This window comes from Notamacropus eugenii, chromosome 3 (genome assembly GCF_028372415.1).
Source record: "Notamacropus eugenii isolate mMacEug1 chromosome 3, mMacEug1.pri_v2, whole genome shotgun sequence".
In the NCBI taxonomy this organism is placed as follows: Eukaryota; Metazoa; Chordata; class Mammalia; order Diprotodontia; family Macropodidae; genus Notamacropus; species Notamacropus eugenii.
The window spans coordinates 410,141,933-410,161,627 of NC_092874.1; the positions used below are offsets into that span (position 1 = coordinate 410,141,933).

The 19,695-nt window shown below is 36.9% G+C and overlaps 1 protein-coding gene and 1 long non-coding RNA gene across 2 annotated transcripts in view; one reads left to right on the forward strand and one right to left on the reverse strand.

Annotated features, from left to right (window-relative positions):
- Window positions 1–19,695, reverse strand: part of PKD1L1 (polycystin 1 like 1, transient receptor potential channel interacting) — a 144,255-nt gene that overhangs the window by 23,757 nt on the left and 100,803 nt on the right. The window contains exons 39-43 of the mRNA XM_072598120.1: window positions 18,915–18,999; window positions 16,762–16,938; window positions 14,405–14,523; window positions 11,315–11,425; window positions 2,366–2,489 (exon numbers count right to left, since the gene is read on the reverse strand). Coding sequence (XP_072454221.1) covers window positions 2,366–2,489; window positions 11,315–11,425; window positions 14,405–14,523; window positions 16,762–16,938; window positions 18,915–18,999 — 616 coding nt within the window. The remainder of the gene's footprint in view (window positions 1–2,365; window positions 2,490–11,314; window positions 11,426–14,404; window positions 14,524–16,761; window positions 16,939–18,914; window positions 19,000–19,695) is intronic.
- On the forward strand, window positions 10,333–14,119 carry LOC140497320 (uncharacterized). Its single transcript, XR_011964615.1, has 2 exons — window positions 10,333–10,634; window positions 13,480–14,119. It is a non-coding gene; the product is annotated as an uncharacterized lncRNA (long non-coding RNA).

The window sequence follows — 19,695 nt, forward strand, 5'->3', positions numbered from 1 at the left end:
GTAAATGTGTTATATCAGAAGAAGTTAGGGAAATTTCCAAAGTAAATCTGCTTTGTTTTGGAAATTTCATGACCACATAATAGCTGTACTATGACTGCTGTACATTTTGCTGAGAAGACAAGTATATCCATTAGGGTCCCACCATTTCTATAAGAATTAGCAGATGAGTTATTTTCTGGTAAGTTATATGATGTTTTTCTGGGACCATATTCTAAATGCAGGAATCACCGCTTAGACCATTTCTAATTTCTTATCAACATCTTATTTAGATTTAATAGCTTTGATTGATCCTCTCCCTAACTTCTCATACCCATTCAGTTACCAAGCTCTGTCAATTCTTCTTCCTCTGAAATATCTGTCACCTCTATACTCTTTTTTCCATCTCCATGGCTGCCAACATAGCTCAAACCCCTATTACCCAGCATTTAAACCCCTGCATCCCATTTCCCATCTCTCTCTCCTCCAACCCAACAATTCTGCCACAATAATTTTTACATTCATATCTATAGCAAATATTTAATAAATGATTGTAGAATGAATGAAAGATTGGCTGTTGGCATGAAAATTTCCAGAGTACATTTAATTTTTTAATTTCCCTGGCTTCACATATTGATAAGGAAGTGAACACCAGAATGTTCTCTGCTGAGACAAGGACTATTTATCAGTTCTGATACTTTAATGAATGTACCACTAGGAAAGCCCAAAGAGTATTGAGTTCATATTAATACAGAGAGGATCCTGGCTTTACATTATTAGTGGAAGAGCACTACAGGGTTGTTCCAACCATAAGTTTTGGTCAAGCTAGTAAATAATTACTAAGTGCCAACCATGTGGCCACTAAACGGATAGGGGCAAAAGACAAGCTTAAAGCTGAACTAAAATTTTGGGGAAAACATGCATTTTTTTTAAAACAGCCTGCTTCTGAGAAGTTTATAATCTTACTGGGGACACAAGACTTACACACATGAAACAAGTTAACAAAAATAAAAACCTCAATGTTGATTTCCACCTGTCTATGAGAGAATCTCCTAAGCTAAAAGAGGTTAAAAATGAATTACCCCAGGTCACATAGCTAATAAGTATCAAAGGCAGGATTTGAATTCAGGTCTCCCAAACTCCAAGTGCAATAATATATCCTTAGAGAACAAAATGGAGTATATCATTCCATGCTAAACTGTGTGGTACAGGTCACAAGTGCTATCATCAAATTAAATTCATTTCAGTAAGCAATAAGTAACTGCTATATACAAGGCATTGCTTTATGTACTGAGGTGACAACAAAATGAACAAAAAAATCCCTTTCCACAAGGAGCTCACATTTTCCGTGGGTACACATTGTCTAGATAAGTAATCATAAAGCAGAATGCAAAGAAGATGCAAAGAAATTTGAAGGGAAGCACTAGAATTGCTTTTTTTGTTTTGTTTTATTATTGATTTCTCATGTCCAACTCTCTGTGACCCCATCTGAGATTTTATTGGTAAAGATAGCAGAGTAGTTTGTCATTTCATTCTCCAGATCATTTTACAGACAAGAAGACTGAGGCTATTAAGTGACTTGCCCAAGTTCACACAACTACTAAGTGTCTGAGGACAGATTTGAACTTGGGTCCTCCTAACTCCAGGACTGCCACTCCATTCACTGTGCTACCTAACTGCCCCGCCTAGAAACTGATAGATGGTGCCCAAGGAGAGAGAGCCAATGTTTGGATACAAACGATCATTTATAATTATTGTCACTGTCATCATCATCAGATTCATCATAACTTTCATTTACATAATCCTCTAAGGTTTTTTAAACTCTTAAAATATATTAATGCATTTGATCTTGATTATAACCCTAAGAGGTGGGTGCTGTTATTCCATTTTACAGACGACAAGACCAATGCTCAGAGATGTGAAGTGACTTGTGGCAGTGGCAGATTTTCTTCCAATGTCTTCCTGACTCCAAGTCTAGGATGCTTTCTGTATCATAATACTACATCTGGATCTACATTTTGAAGTCACTGAGAGATATGCAGTACTAACTACCTGATTCTGTCTCATTCACATGGATAACAGATGATTCATTCAGGTGTTAGTTATGTTGCAAAGGGTACAGATACAGTTATAAATACTACCATTTGGGAAGGAGGGTTAATGAGGTAGCTGGCAGAAGTGGGGAAATCAAAACTATTGGTAGGAAAGAATCTTAAATGTCCACCAAAGATTCATACATATTTGTTATAGGGAGACAGTGACATAAAGCTATCATCAAGAATCAAATTTCATAGTTTCCATGTTCAATAAGTATGCTGAATTTGAAATAGTTCTGCCCAAAATAAATTATAATTATAATTAGAGGTGGCTTCTAAAAGAGTCTCTCTACCTGAGTCTTTGGTACGTCACTATTATTCTGTCTATCCCAGTATAAGCCATCCAATAAAGTTGTCAAACTCCAGTTCCACCAGTCATCAGCATTCTTCACTTCAATGAAAGAGTTTCTGGTATTTCTGTTTTTAAAAAAAGTAATTCAGCATAAATAATTACAATCAGAATAAAGAAAGATTACCTACACATATATAGATGCACACATTCCTTTTTTGGCTTGGTCATTCATAAATAGGACATTTTCCAGAATAAAGTTTGAATTAAGATTGCAGCCACCCCCTAGACGCTTGAACTGGATCCCATCTAATGGTCAATACCTATATTTAGTAGGTTTTTGTAACATCTTTTATACAAAGTGTTTACACAATGTGAGTGAATATTTTAACTTTTAAACTTTGGTAACTCTTGAAAATTATTTTTAAAATCCAAAAAGCAAAGATGAAAAGATAAAGGGGGAAGGAGACAAAAACAAAGCACCCAAATGTCAACGATTTGAGAAAAAATATAAGAATAAGAAAATGTAACAAATTTCCAGCCCTAGAAAATCATAAAATCTAATAATAATGTCTTGGGGAAGGAACTAACTATTGCACTAGAACAATGGGAATACTGAAGATTGTGACATTCAAGATTTGGGCTTAGAGGGCACAAAAGAGTTGTGAGGTAAGATTTTGAGATAAGGATCTACATTGTTCTTTAAATCTAGGGTAGCTTTTCTGGGGTCCCATGAAAGAAGAGACGACCTTACTGCACTCCTTTGTGAGGAAGAAATAATCCTAGTCCTAAAATCTCAGGAAAACATTGCCAGAATTTGGGATAATAATGCTCTCCTTTCCAAATTTTGAATAGAATTCTTGACTTTCCACTCTGAAAACTGTGGGGTGGCATCTTGTAGAAAAATATTTACCATCATAGCTTCTTTTGGTTCCAAAGCTGTGATCCTATGGAGTATCATAGACTTATAGGATATATTCCTGTTGTGTTTTTTGCAACTATGGGCAAAACTAATAATGGCTCTTGAATTTTATTTCTAAGTTAAGTGGTGCTATAAAGCAGAAATTTTGGCACTTTGGAAAATCTGTACAAATGTAGAGTATGATGATTATTAAAAATAAGAAGATAAACTTTGCTGAGGAAGTAAAGGGAGAGATTCTAGTATATGTCCCATCATAAGGAAAAAACAAAGAACAAAAGGCCACTGTCCTAGACAGGGCTAGGGTCACCTAGTGAGCTCATTGGGACTGTGTGCTTCCAAGGAGAAGTAGAGATCCAGCTGCTTTCCTCATGGGTCTATTTTTAACTTATTATTCTTGCCAACTAGGCATTTAAATTATTTTTATACCACTGAAACTATGTGCTATAAGATATGAATGTAACATATTTTTAAATTATACAATCTTTTAAAATTAGTATTCAAAATTTTGATTCCATTAATTTTCTGTGCCCTATGGTAAATCTCAAGTCATCACCATCACCATGCTCACTTAATTCTGAGTTCAGTGCAAGGTCCAGATCTGGCATAAGGCCCACAATTTCCCCACCCAAACCGTGTATTTGATGAATGTCTTAAATTTAGCTTCAGAGAGCAATCATCAAATTTTAGAGATCCTACAGTTCAAGGTCCTATATTTTATAGTTGGAGAAATTGAGGCCCAAAGACATTAAGTAATTTGTCCAAAGTTCCAGAGCTAGTTAGTGGCTCATTCTGGGAGAGGGAAATGTGTGGGGTAAGAGACATCAACAGACTTGAGTTCCAATCTCAGCTTTATTGCTTCACAGAAATGTGACCATGGACATGTGTCTGACCTCACCCCAAATTCCAACTTTCTTATTTATATAATAGGAAAAGACTATCTCATAGATATGTTATGAGGAAAAATACTTTGTAAGCCTTAAAGTGTTATATAAATGTAAGGAGTTATTGGCATGTTCTTTTACACTCTACCAAACACAGACTTAAAAGACTTTAATGAGAGGGACTGGACCTGTCATTTCACTGGCATAAGAAATTCCAGATAAGGAAACTCCTTCCTTCAACGCAGATCACCGCCTGTCTATATCTTCTAGTGGGTAATGAAACACTGGATAGAGCACTGGGCCTGAAGTCAGGAAATTTTTTTGTTATTCAGTTGTTTCAGTAATGTCCAGCTCTTTGTGACTCCATTCAGGGATTTCTTGGCAAAGATACTGCATTGGTTTGCTACTTCCTTCTCCAGCTCATTTTACAGATGAAGAAACTGATACAAGAGTTATGACTTGCCCAGGGTCACACAGCTAGTAATTGTGTGAGGCTGAATTTAAACTCAGGAAGATGACTCTTTCTTACTCCAGGCCCAGAACTCTATCCACAAATACAGCCTCAGATACTGTGTGAACTTGGGCAAGTCACTTAGCCTCAATTCCTTCAACTATAAAATGAAGAGAATAATAGGACCTACCTCCTAGGGATGTTGTGAGGATCAAATGAGATTTTTTAAAAAGTGGTTGGCAAATAACAGTTGCTATATAAGTGCTAGCTATTTATTACTACTACAACTACTATCACTACTACTACTACTACTACTATTATAACCATTACTATTTTAGTCTTATAGTAATTCCTAAAGAACTGAGAGACTGTGATTTACCCTAGGTCATACAGACATTGTATGTCAGATGCCAGGACTTGAACCCAGGTCTGCTCGACTTCAAAGCTAGCTCTGTCTCCACTATATGAGGTTGTCTTTCTTAATAAATTTATGGATTATTTATTGAAAGAGTAAAGCTAAAAGACCAAAGAATAGTCTGGTCATGACTATATTAACTAGATTCATCTAGAATGCTAAGCAATGCTAAGACTTGCAAAAAGTAATGGATGTTGATGTTTCAAGGAGATTATATACTTTCAGGAGGGAAAAAACCTAATGTAAACATTCCAGCTTAAGTTTTTGATATATAAATATCCCCACCTGAAGTCAGGCCCTTAGGGGCCTCTGGAGCCATTAAGATGGCTAGGACCAGACCTAGCTAAATCTTGGAGTCTCTGTGGGAAATCAGTCAGATACCAATCCACAACCCTCAAAGGAGGCTCGAGAATCTGAACCATTAATCTGAGAGCATTAGATATATGTACACGTTAGACATTTCACAAATATTATCTCAGCTGGGAAATTACTCATTTTAATATCAAAAGGCTACAATTCAGATTAAATATCTGTTCAGTGATGCTGATTTATGAAACATGAGATAAAAAATAAACTAGCAGGGCTCATTTTAAAAGTTTTTTTCCCCCTTTCCAGTTTGTTTTTAAATTTCTCTTCGATGACTTGAAATAAAAGTGTTTTCCTGGTCTACACACTAGTGCCATCTATTGGCACCAGCTGACTGAAGACTTCGAATAACCATTCCATTCTTCCAGTGCTCAAGTGCTAAAAGTTGATCATTGATGGAAAGTGTTGGTGTTTTTGGAAAGATGAAGGCAGATCTGCACAGCTAATTTCACTGGTGGAATGTTTATAAATAGCAAGCTTGATTTACAGGGTTACTTGATAGTCTCAAAGGACTGATTTAACCAGGACAGAAAAATTCACATTATTAGCTAGTCATAAAAGTGACAAGTATGTAGACTTGGGTTAGCCATTATTTGGCTACACATCAAATAGTGTTTGTCACTGTGGAATTAAAAATAAATATCTGACAAAATATTTGATTTAACTGATAAATTTTGCAAAAGAAAATTCTGCAACAATCATTTACTTTAAAAATTCAAAGTGAAAATCTCGATTAATGAAACTTCCAGAATCAGTCAGCAAAATGCTTAACTTGACTGAGGATGCCAGTAAGTCAGACTATCTGGGACTAAACAGTACTCTCTTCTCATGCCCAGTCATGTACGTAGAACTGATGTCTTCTGAGGCATCCCCATAGAATAAGAGTTCTTAATCTTGTTTTATGTCACATTCCAACCTGTGGACCCTTGCTCAGAATAATATTTTTAAGTATACAAAATAAAATTCATAGGATGACCATGGAAATTAATCATATAGAAAGTTATCAAATTTTTAAAAAATTTCACAGAAATAGAAGTCTCTGTGGTTTAGCTAGAAGAGGACTGAATTAGGCTACAGAACATGTGGGTCCCAATCCATGCACTGCCATTTACTGCCTCTATGTTATGGGCGAGTCATTTTATTTTGCTGTCTCTCATTTTCACCATCTGTTAAATGAGGGGCTTAGACTAGGTCATGAAGGTCTCTTCCAATTTTAATATTCCTCAAGTCTCTAAGTCTATGGTTCTTGTACTTTTGTTAGCTTGCTGGTTTAGTAGTCATCCTGGACGTTGGTCTATTCCACCCATGTTTAACCTTCCATAAGGAAAACTGGGTGCAAAGACTAGCACTGTCACTTAGTGACATGGATTTAGTCATGAAAGGAATCTTATAGGCCATTTAATCCAATCCCTTCATTTTACAAATATAATGGAGGTTTGAGATGAACTGGTATTCAAGGATTTGGAGAATAGAGAGAAAAACATTATGCACATAAGATATTTGTAAAGCACTCTCTGCACAGTGCCTGGTACATAGCAGCTACTTTCCTCTTCAGATACCCCTCCCCTTTTGCCCCAGACTGCTAATAGGGACTAGCAGGGTCTTTGAGACAAAAGGTAGACTTGAATCATGCCTGGGAAACTAATTCAATGTCTTCTTAAAAGAGACATACACAGTTGGTGAGAGAGAAGGAAGGAGTTTTCAAGAGCAGCAGCAGAAGTAGTAATGGGTGTCAGAGGTAAACTAAGGCAGAAAGAATCAGTGTCCTAGGAACAACAGGCAAAAAGAGAAACTGAGAGACTGAAAAGAGAACACAAAAGGAGAACTACAATGACATAGAAAAGGAGAGGACGAGGAGGGCCATCAGTCCCAATTGTCTGTGTCTTGACCTAAAACCACAAATGGTGTACGTCTCATTATGGACAAGGGGAAGAGTACAAAAAGTCTGCCCTTTCCCCAAGTTCTACAACTTTCTCTTCCCTTTTGCCTGTCCCACAACTCCACTAATATATTCTGTTGCTCCAAAAAAAAAAAATTACTGAATTTTGCCTCAAATATAAAGAAGGCAGAGGTTACCTAGAGATAAATTTGCAATAGGGGAGAGAACGAAGTCTCTGCCTAAATGTTAGGAATTTCCTAACTGGGTTCTTTGAGCAATTGTTATCAGATTCCCAACTTTCATCTAACAAAACTCCATAAAGTAGCAGAGGAGGCAATCACATGGACCTAAGGGATCATTACTTTGCTCCCTTGGTTTAAAAAAAAAAAAAGAGTTAATTGTTGTAACATGAGTGACTGAATAAATCTCCAGAGATAAGGGGAAGGGGAAGAAAAGAGTTCTAACGAATACCAGCTGGCCAACTGTACCTTCCACACCAACAGGCATAATCACAGTATTTATACAGTAAGGAAACTGAGGCCCTGAGAGCTTAAATGCAGGGCCACATAGGCAGTAACTGGAAGAGACAGGATTTTAACCCCATAGGTCTTCTGGCTTCAAATGCAATGTTTCATTTAATGTATCACTAGACATGTGACTCTCTGAACCTCACTTTTCTCATCTTCAAAATGTGTACAATAATGCCTGGAAATATTATATGAATATGAGCTATTATCCTTTCCCAGACTCATCCACTCCCAGGTGGAACCATCTTAGATACTTTTCCTTGTCTTATATACTTCAGCATTGATTATTTCACTTACCAGTAGCTGAGTTCCCATTCCCATACAAATAATTAGCATATTCCAACAGTGCTGAGAAGACTAAATGCTCCCATCACTTTACTTTAAAGTGTACTATATGTAATAGATAGTTTATATCCTTGGAATTCTGACAAAAGAAAGAGTATGGCTTAGATGATATGGACACAGAACTCTGGAAACAGAAATGGTTGGCCAAATCCAGGGTTTTAGAGATAACTTGAGAAGTCAAACTTCATTTTACAGATAAGGAAACTGAGTCTACTTCTCCCTCTCCCCCAAAAAGGAGTTAAGTGATTTGCTCAAGGTCACACAGCTAGTAAGTAGTAGAGTCTGGACTTGAACCCAGATCCCATGACTCTAATTCCAGTACTCCTTCCATGGAACTACAATATCTCTTTGTGTGAGATAAAAAAGTATTGTTTCATTATGATTTTGAGACTTCTACTATCTAGACAATGACTGTCCAAAGAAATTATATAGGCAATATTAAAAAAAATTAGTGGACATGTTTCTTTCTCTGACTCTCTTTTTTCCCAGATCATGATGCTGTAGTAGGGAGCTGGGTCACTACTGGACAAGAAAATAAAGGGAGAACTCCAGAAGACAGGCTTTCCTTTTGAATCTGACCCACTGGACTTTTCCTGAAGGGGATTTGGTGCAACAGTAATTATAAAAGGTAACAGTGCAGAAGGTCAAAGGCACAGATTGCTTAAGGTTCTGAGCTCAGAGTTTAAGGATAAGCTCATTTGGGGGAAAATGAAACAAAGAAAAGCAAAACAAAAAAAATCCCCAAGCATACACAGCAAAACTTCAGTTTAACACAATACGGGGGCATATTCAAAGTCCTTATAAATTATTTATCTCCAAGGTACTATTCTGACAACTCAGTAATTTTGCCCTCTCATTTGAGGGCAGATCTTAGAGATCTTTCAGGCAGCTTAGGTGACACAGTGGATTAAGAGCCAGGCCTGCAGTCAGGAAGACTCGTCTTCCTCAGTTCAAATATGGCCTCAGACACTGTAATGGCAAGTAAAGTAGGATCTTTTGCTGCTTTTATTTTAGTATAATCAAGAAGTATAATGCCTCTATTTAAATAATGTTATTAAAGAAGATCTTTCCCTCCCATTGATGGGTCTGCCCATTGCGGGAAGCTTGGCTAGGGGAGATGTTTTGTAGGAGGGTCCCAAGTACCTTTCGTTTTTTCTATTAAGGCACTGGGTCAAAGGGTTATGATGCTCTAAAAAAAGGTATAAATAATAATAAATAAAAGGTTGAGGTTTTATTTTGGGACTGTTTGTTTGTTTGGCCAGATGAAGACTCTGCTAAAAGGTCCTTACTAGGCTTTGAGAACCCAGATGCCATGCTTCCCTCTCTGGTAACGATGGTCAGACAGTTGGGGTCCAATTGTCTGTTGAATTCAGGCAGAGGAAGTCATGTCTGTTGACTTTTTGATTTCTCTGTATTTTCTTTGAAGTTCAGGGTTCTGACTCCCCTGAAATTGGATGAATGATATATGTGCCTGGTTAAAGGAATGATATATATGCTTGATGAAAGTTAACCTCTCAAAAGTTGCCTTTCCTTTTATGAATGCAAATCTAAGAACCTGTGATAGCAGGCCCCCCTGTGTATGTTGGGGTGCTTACTGAAACAGACACTTACTAGCTGGGTGGCCCTGGTCAAGTCACTTAGCTCCGTTTGCCTCAGTTTCTCGTCTGTAAGATGAACCAGAGAAGGAAATGGTAAACCACTCCAGTATCTTTGCCAAGAAAACCCTAAACAGGGTCATGAAGAGTTAGACACAACTAAAACAAATGAATGATGAACAAAGATATTTCAATAACCTGTTCTGGCATAACACTGAGGACCTTCAGGATCTTAAAGCTTCTTATGACAGCATTTATAAAGTAGGCAGTTCTTAGGCTACCTATGAAACAAGATGAAAAAACAAAATTCCTAAGTCCCAGGCTCACTCATGGAGGGGGATACTGGGAATGAGAGTCTCTGTGAGTCTCTTTGTAAGCATTATTCACAATTTAAAGAAGAGGCTATTAAAACACAATATCTGCTTTGCCAAGGTTTTACATAACCCAGAGGTTACAGAAGCACTTACACAGCTTCTCCTCCTGAGGGAAGAGGAAGAGAAAGGACAAGCATTTATTAAGTGTCTACTACACTGGGGACACAAAAAGAGGCAAAAGACAGTCCATGCAGGTTAATGGGGGAGGGGAGGCAACATGCAAACAAATATATACAAATAAGGTATATTTAGGATAAATAGGTAATAATACAGGAAAGACAATGAAATTAAGAGAAGCTGAGGAAGGCTTCCAGTAAAAGATGGGATTTTAGTAAGGGCTTAAAGAAAGCCAGGGAAGTGCTTAGGCAGAACTGAGGAGGGAGAGCATTCCAGAGATAGCCGGAAGAAATGCCTGGAGCTGAGAAATGGAGTATCTGCTTTATGGAACAGGTAGAAGACCATGGTAACTGGACAAAAAAGTATGTACTGGAGAGTAAGGTGTAAGAAGACCTGGAAAGGTAGATCATAAAGAATTTTGAATGCCAAATAGAGCATTTTTTATTTGATCCTTGAGGTAATAAGGAACCTATTATTGAGTAAGGGAACAGGGTGACATCAGACTTGTGTTTAGGAAAATCTCTTTAATGACTGAATGGAGAAGGGATTGGAATGTGGAAAGACTTGAGGTAAGCAGATTGCAATAGTCCAGGCATGACATGATAAGGGTCTACATGAGTGGTGAAAGTGTCAGAGGGCAGAAGGGCATTTATTCAAAAGATGTTGCAGAGGTGAAATCAGGTCTTGGAAACAGCCTTGATATGGGGGGTTTGAGGGATTGGTATGAGAGAGTGGGGAATCCAGGATCACTCCTAGATTGTGAGCTTGAGGGACTGGGAGGATATCATAGCCCTCTACAATAACAGCAAAGGTAGCAGAGTGGGGAGGGTTTAGGGGAAAAGATACTGAGTTCTCTTTTGTAAACATTGAGTTTGAAATCTCTACAAGACATTCACTTCAAGAAGTCTGAAAAGAAGTTGGAGATGTGAAATTGAAGCCCAGTAAAGAGTTCTCAGGATAATGTTTTTAAGCATACAACAGAAGCCTAACATGACAAAGTAAGAGAATTTGAATGAAATACAGTTATCAAAATATATTTTTAAAAACAAGTTCACAAACCTCATGTTTAAAACTTACCCACCTTGTGAATTCATTATGGATGGCTTGATTAAGACCATATTCATGATGAGAATTTTTTCCAAATATGATAAATAAAAGTAGAAACAACATTAGGACATATGTGAAAAATTTTCTGTGGAAAAACAAGAGTCATTATTTTGCTGAATTATAGTAACAGCTACAACAGCAATAATATTTTTTAACAAAAATAATAATGGCAAGCATTTCTACAGTCCTTTGAAGTGCATAAAGTACTTCACAAATCTCTCATTGGATCCTCACAACCACCTTATTATAGTTGCTATCATTATTCCATTTTGCAGATGAAGTTACTGAAGCAGAGGTTAAATAGTTACACTAGCTAAGTAGTGTGACTAACGAAACTGCACTACTAACCGTGCTAGTAAGAGCCTGAGGCTTGACTGGAGCTAAGGTGTAGTGCTATGCTACCGAACTCCCTCTCGTGCGTGATATGTATACAGCATTTTCAGTTTTGAAAAACACTTTACCAAGATTATCCCAATCTTGCAACAATTCTGCAAGGTAGGCATTATAGGTATGAATTATTGCTTTCTTTTACAGATGAGGTAACTGTGACTCCAAGGAATAATTTGTCCATGGTCACAGAGCTAGTAAGTATTAGAGATGGAATTTGAATTTCCTGACTCCAAGCTCACAACTATATTGAACCATATTGTCATAATTTCACGAAACTAAGGCATAGAAGGTTTAATATGCATTGGTGGAAGCTATACCCATATGGTTGAAATCATGGATCCTTGAAATATTAAACTATTAGACATATATTATTATTAAAATATTATTATTATTTAAATTATATAAATTAAAATATTATTAAAATATATTATTATTAAAATATTAGATATATAGTTATAAATGTTTTAGGAATATGCAAATAACTATTGAGCTGGTTTGCTTTTGGATGGACAATAGTTGCAACTTCTCCTTTAGGAAGACTTCTATGCTCTCTATAGACTCTTTTTAGGGGGAAAATCCCAAAAGCCTGTTGCTCAAAGCTTGCTGCTTTTCAGTCTCCTGCCACTATAACACAATAACAACAAACGATAACATTTACTTTGTCCTTTAAGACTGGAAAAATACTTTACATGTACTCATAGTAGAATGAAAAGAATACTTAGATTTGGATTCAGAAAAGTTGGGTTTAAATCGTACACCTGCCACTTATTACCTCTGTGATCCTAGACAAGTCACTTCACTGTCTGGGCCTCAGTTTCTTTACCAATCAAATAAGGAGGTTGGACTAAATGACCTCTGTGCTACATTTCATCCAACTTTAAATCTATGCTGCTATGGCAGTAAATAGAAAAGGTAGTGTTCCAGGTATAATCAGTGTCATCCTCATCATTAAGTATTAATTCACAGATTAAGAAATCGAAATTCAGAGACTAAGTGATTTGACCTCAATCAGACAAATATTACAGTAAGTCTGAGAGACAGGATTTAAGTCCAGGTCTCTCCTTATTGGACTATTTCTTTCAGTGTTTTCTAGAACACTATGCTGTCTTAAAGGTAGTTGGTAATTCCCACTTGAGGTACAGCTAGTCAGGGAACCAAAAGGCCTTGTATGTGACATCTTTCTCAGGGTTTAGTATTCAGATGCTATGAGGTATTAGCAAGCCTTTTAGCCAATGGAATGAAATGCTGATGACTGAAATTCAAGCATTATAGAATAGGGTGGGGAGAAATATTTGAGTTGTTCTTCACATGTTTGTGAAATCATAGAACAAGCTACTGTCTACTTGTGCCCTGCATAATGCCAGCCCAGAAAGTTCAATAGGATTTAGAACTAGGATCGACCTTAAAGATGATCCAGTCCAACCTTCTATTTTTTAAAGTTAAGGAAAGTGAGGATAATTTGGGAAATGTGATATTTAGAGGACTAAATTATAACACAGGTTGTTTGATTTTGGAAAAAGAACAGAATGTTACCTTATCACTGTTTGGGGTTCTATTTTGCCCTGACAAATTGGTCGAAATCACTGTTTTCAATTCATCTTTTTCTACAGACCAGTAATTCTCTACATTTGCCTCCTTACAAATGATCATGATGTATTTTAGATCTGACCTTTGAAGGGCTCTACAGAAATTCAGGAGGAGACAAAGACTAGCCTTGACCTTGACTTCCTTCCTCTACCCTTAATTTAGTGCCTGCTCTGTGAAGCAATCTTCAGGGTTCAGATAACAACTCTTCCTGAAAATTACAACACTGGATTGACTGGAATTTGGATCATTCTACTGAGACAGAGCATAAGTTCACATCATTCTATCTTCACATCACCTCCCAAATAATTTTTATCTGGATGACCTTGCCTAGTTTTTCATTTCTCTCAGTGCCCTTTGGATGTTTGGGATAAAGCTTTAAAGCAGCTTATCATGAGAATCAGAATTCCATCTGGGCCACTTGCTGACACACTTCCAATAAATGCTGTATACCAATAAAGCCATGACATTTCTCTTTGGAAAAATAACTACTTGGAGAATGTATTTCATATTAGAATGGAGAGAATGACATCCCACATTAGACAAGCCATTGTCACCCATTTCGATAGTACTTTATAAGGTTTATAATGCACAAAGATACAAGTATAATCTGCCTCTCATTCAGGAGAAAATCAGTAAAGTGAAGTGACCATGCCCATGGTTACACAGCTGCTAAGTGCCTAGGATTTGAATCCATGTCTCCTGATCTCCAGTCCAATGATCTTTGTGCTAAGCCACAACTGCCTCTCCAGAGTAAGCAATGTAATAGTTTTTAAAATAAAGATGATTAAAGTTGGTAACTACATGACATACTTCAAATGTTTTTTGTGGGGGCAACAACTGGTCATTGTCGATTCACAAGCCATGTTGGAGAGACTGACTTGAAAGTATGGTTGTTAAGATGAAAGGAAATGGCTTCAGGGAAATCAGCGTTGAATTTTTTTTTTTAAATAAGGCAGTAGTTCCAGGAGGGATGAAGTGAATATGGAAGGGGGAGGAAACAATTCTATTCTTGCACTTTAAAGTCAGAAATGAATTTGTCCCAGAACCCTGAATTAAGAAAACTGAAAAAAAGACATGTTTCTCCCACCTTAATGCTGTTTGTAAGAGGACCTCTTTTCTAATTCTCCCTCTGGCTTCTTTCAATTGGGCTGAAGTAGGTGGGTGAACCCGTTGCAAATAGCGTGCTCTTTGACGAGCCACCAGTATCTGTCAGAGAGAAACATACCATACATTAGTCATGCTAGAAGGAGAAAACGAAAGCGTTATCCAGAATTCTGTCCTAACCAAGGAATTGTCACCACAACATTGTATATTTCACCTTATAATTTAACAACAATATTCTCCCAGTGATTTTATATTGCCATGAATTATGGAACACCACCAACTTGAAAGAATCAAAATTATACGTAGGTGGCATGCTAAGGATTAAAATACTGGAGACTTCATTTTCTATGTGTGGGGTACAGAGGGAATTCCTTACTGGAGAACTTCCCTGAATTTCATTTCCCATGAGGCTATATGGATAGCTGTAGCCAAAGCATTGCCAAACATTACTAGGAAAGAACTTGATGGAGAGTCTTCTGGGTGGCAGAAGAGGTACTTTAAAAGTAGAGTTCAGAGCACAAGCACCGGTAAAGAGGGAAAGACAAGTATGGGAATAAAATTTAGAGTGAAGAGGAAGGAGAAGCACATGTACTATGATGTACTAAGTACTAAATGTACTAAGAGAAGCACCTCAAAATCCCAGCAGAATCCTAATGGCCTTGGAGCTGATGAGAGTCTTCATCAGATCCCCTGACTGTCCAAAGAGGCTTTAGTAAACCTCCAACCTGCTCTGAAAGGCTCCCACAGAGCTCCAAAAGGCAAATGGCATGGAAACATAAGTTTTTTAGCTCTTGGCAAATAATTTTGTAGGCAACCATCCTTTACCCAATAAAAAGCTTCACTTTATTCTATGTTTGCAAGATATGGCAGTTTGCATATGCCCAACTTATATTTTTCCATTATTTTTAGGTGATTTTTCCACTTTAATTTTTCTGAGGCTATATTGTTTCAGAACTTCCAGCCATACAACATCAGAAAAAAACCATTTTTGTATTTTAAAAGATTCTAAACACATTAAAAACTACAATGTCTAAATGGCCAACAAGTTGTGATATCTGAAACAAATAATTAAGTGACATTTGGGGGAAAACAAGCAAAGAACAACTTGTGTGTGTGTGATGGAGACGGGAGAAAAGTATAATGCAACTTAATGAACATAATATGCAATGTTCAATCTGTAAGCATCTTGAAGGCAGATTCCACATTTTCCTTTGTATTTAACATAATAATTGCTAAAGTGTTATGTACATTTCTTTTAAAAAATTCATTATTTCATTTGTATGAATATGACCTTCACTGAGGAAGCTGGTAACTCCTCCATGTCTTAGTAGATGATGGTTTCATTAGTTGCCTTGGTACTACGACCCCTCCTCCCTCCAGTAACTCTGTGGTGCAACAGACATCTAAGTGGCACAGTGGATAGAATCAAGGGCCTGGAGTCATGAAGACCTGAGTTCAAATCTGACATTACACACTTATTAGCTGTGTGACCCTGAGCAAATCATTTAATCTATTTGCCTCAGTTTTCCCACCTGTGAAAGGGGAATAATAACAGCACCTACCTCATAGGGTTCTTGTAAAGAGCAAATGAAATTATATTTATAAAATGCTTAACACAGTTCCTGACTCATACCGGGTACTATATAAATAATTATACAGCATCCCCTTTCCCATACCCTTCTTTCCCTCCAACCCCCCAAAAAATCAGTTGGTAGAAATTTTCAGTTAATGAGCATGTCAAACTTGGACAGGCAGATCTGCAGAAAAAGAACAGTTAGCACTGGACCCATCACACTCAATGCCTTTCTAGGTTGACAGGATGTGACACTTTCATTCCAAGGATGAGACATAGGAATGGGACTTTCCAAAGGATTAATGAATACCTGGACAGAATGAATGATTTCCTCATGTGTAAATTAGAACAGTACTAGTCTCAAAGAATATGGACTTCATGTAGTGCCACTTTTATGGCCAGGAAGTGGATCAGTCAGTTGTTCAGCTCATGACATTATATAATATGTGCACCTACTTGAATTCATTGTCTGTATTCTTTGGGAGAAATACATATTGATGAGTTTTCTGCATTTGTGCATAATTTATCTTTTATGTATTTGTGTTGGAAGAAGAAGACATCAATAAGTAGTTTATTATCTTCCAAAACAAAAATCTACATCTCTCTCAAAGAATAGTTTTGGATAAGGACCATGACAAGCAAAAATAGTCACATTTACTGCATAAAACCTAAAAATAACTCAACAGCAATAAAAAACCAAAAATTATCATTCTTATTGAGATAGTTCTTTAAGGTTTATAAAGCCTGAACAGAGTTAAATCTCTTACTTTTTCAAAGTCAGCTGCAGTGCTGGGAGTACAACAGTATGAAGGATACAGGGCATGATTCTTGGAAAGATGATGCAATTCATATTCAAGGTTCTTGGTTGCGTCATATAATGCCTCAATAAAGAAACCTTTGTGGTCTCTTTTTTTCCAAGCGAGGGCCAATGCCACAAAGAATATCTGGAAAGAAAATCACAATGTAACTTATAGCCAAGTCCATTTGGTTTGTTACCTTTCTCAACATAAAAACTCCTTTCTGTTCCCAGGCCAGAAATGGCATTTGAGTTTTAGGTTAACTAAGCAGTATGAGAACAGACACAAGAGTTGAACTCTCTTAATATATTATCCCTCTAATTGTCTTGGGGTTTCCAAAACTCCCGTCATCCTTTAATGTACAGGAATTGCATACATCATTCTCAATTTAGGACGAGGAGACCTATGGCAGTCCTAAGAAAGGTTTTACCAAAAATAAAATAAAATAAAAATAAGCCAAAACAAAACTCTATAGCCAATTTTTTAGGATTATATACCAAGCTTTGACTGAGAAATGGAGTTCGCTTGGAAATCATTGATCAGATGGATTCAGAGCTTCCACTGATCTTAAACATGCAAATTTACCAAAGACTCCCTCTCTGTGGGGGGAGTTTAGTTAAACCACATAAACACCAGTTGGGCATACAGAAGGGTCAGGCTCTATAGGTTTCCTTTCTTGGAAAAAAGCTGTACAGTATATTTAAAAAAAACCAAAAAACTCAAATACAGGGAAAACACTTTGGGACCTTGGACCACAGGAATCACACTGTTTCCTACTGCAAAGTTCCCACCAAACTCTTCCTCTTAACCCTCAAGCAGTTCATCTTTTGTTTTTTATAGGTATCACAAAGAAGATAATCTAAGCAAAATCTCAGCAATTTATTTTGTTTCTTCCATTTAAATAGCTGGTGACCCACAGCTATTTATTCCACTGGGTGGAAACATCAGGGCATGCAACTTGTGCAAACAGCTATACCTCTTCCCCTTCTGTCTTTTTTTTGTTGTACCTTTTTCTGTAGTAATAACATTTATGAATATAGCTCCAATCTTGGATTATCTCTGCTATAATGAGGATGATGTATAGCGGAAAAAAGAAACTTATAGATAATTCTAATATTTTAACCAATTCTTTCAAGCTCCTTTTAAAAAAAACCTTTTTTTTAAATTATAGCAATAAAATACTGACTCTCTTCCACCATGAAGCCTAAGATCCATAATTTCTAAGATGCTTTATATATTCAGCAGTAATCCCAATCAACGTTATACCTATGATATATGTGTAATGATTTTATCTATGTGTATTTTTTGGGCAGCTTGGTGACACAGTGGATAGAGTAGCAGACCTGAAGTCAGAAGATTTATCTTCCTGAGTTGAAATCTGGCCTCAGACACAGACCCTGTGCAGGTTATGTAACTTTTATTAGCCTCAGTTTCCTCATCTGTACAAATGAGCTGGAGAAGGAAATGGTAAACCACTCTGGTATTGATGCCAAGAAAACCTCAAATGAGGTCACAAAGAATCACAAACGACTGAACAAAGCATATTTGTTATTTTATAACACGTCAGGCTCCCCTCTTAGATAATAGGTCATGTGATCATAGATTTGGAGACAGAAGGGATCTCAAGAGTCATCTAGTTTAGCCCTTCATTTCACTGATAAGGAAACCAAGGCCTCGAATGAGGAAATGACACCAAAGACCATCGTTAGACAGTTGTAAGCTGTAGGAACTCAGTCAAGTCTTATGAATCAGCTGAAAACATTAAAATGCTTGGTTTGAATTTTCATTCTTCTAACTACTCTAATCCCCAAAGTTATTTGTTAGTATCTACAGACTTGAATTATATAAATTGATGATGGATCATGGTAATGATGAGAGTGAGTGTTCTATTAATGAAAGGAAATCACTACAGCAAATTTTAGGAGTAGGAAACGATACTCAACTGGAAAAGAAAATAACTTCTATTCAGCAGGGAAGTTGTCTATTTCCTGGTCATGCACAGTGCCTAGTACATAGTAGGTACTTAATAAATACTTATTGATTGATTGACTTTTGGCTTACTGATTATCGGGTCCATTTTCTTTTTTTAACAACAAACTTATAGTAATTAGAATGTTTCTTACCACAAGTGGCTGAGTAACAAAAGTACAGCCAATAACGGAAAAGAACACTGAATGAATCCACTGGATACACTTTGAAGGACCAAACCTGTACAAGGGGGTAAGAATGGAACTGTATTTGTCATCTTCTAAATCAATTTTTCTACTTCCATAGTTTAGCTAGTTTTTTATTGCTTCATGGTGGAAATTGAACAATGGTTCAGGGTCTCCATGACCCGCTTACATGTCCCCACTTACTCCATGAGTCTCTTCCCTGTGCTAAAAGTGACCTCCTTGATTTCAAATGAGTCAGAATATTTTTATAATTTGATCCCTAATTTTCCTGTTTCACACCTACAGATTCATTCTCAATACAAATCTCCCCAAGGACATGGATAGACAAACTCTGAATGGAAAGTTTCACTATAAAGTCTATGAGGGAGTAAGGCTCTGCCCTTATCTAAACTTTTTATTCTGCCTAGCATAGTACTTTGCACATAGTAAACACTTATTAGTATCTATTTAGTAAACTAGAATCAAACTCTATTGATGTTAATTAATAATTAATGCTAATGTGATAGAATTATAGAACTAGAAAGGCTCTTAGCTAGTAACTAGTTTGGACCCCTTATTTTATAGAAAAAGAAACTGAGCCAGATGGGTTAAATGATTAACCTTCTGTCAGTCAGCTAGTAATAGAATGGGAGACTACCTTAGTGCCAAAGACAGTCCTCTTTTTCCCTAAACAATGCTGCTCTCTTTAGGTGGATTTTGGTATGATAACTAGGGAACTACTGAGGGATGA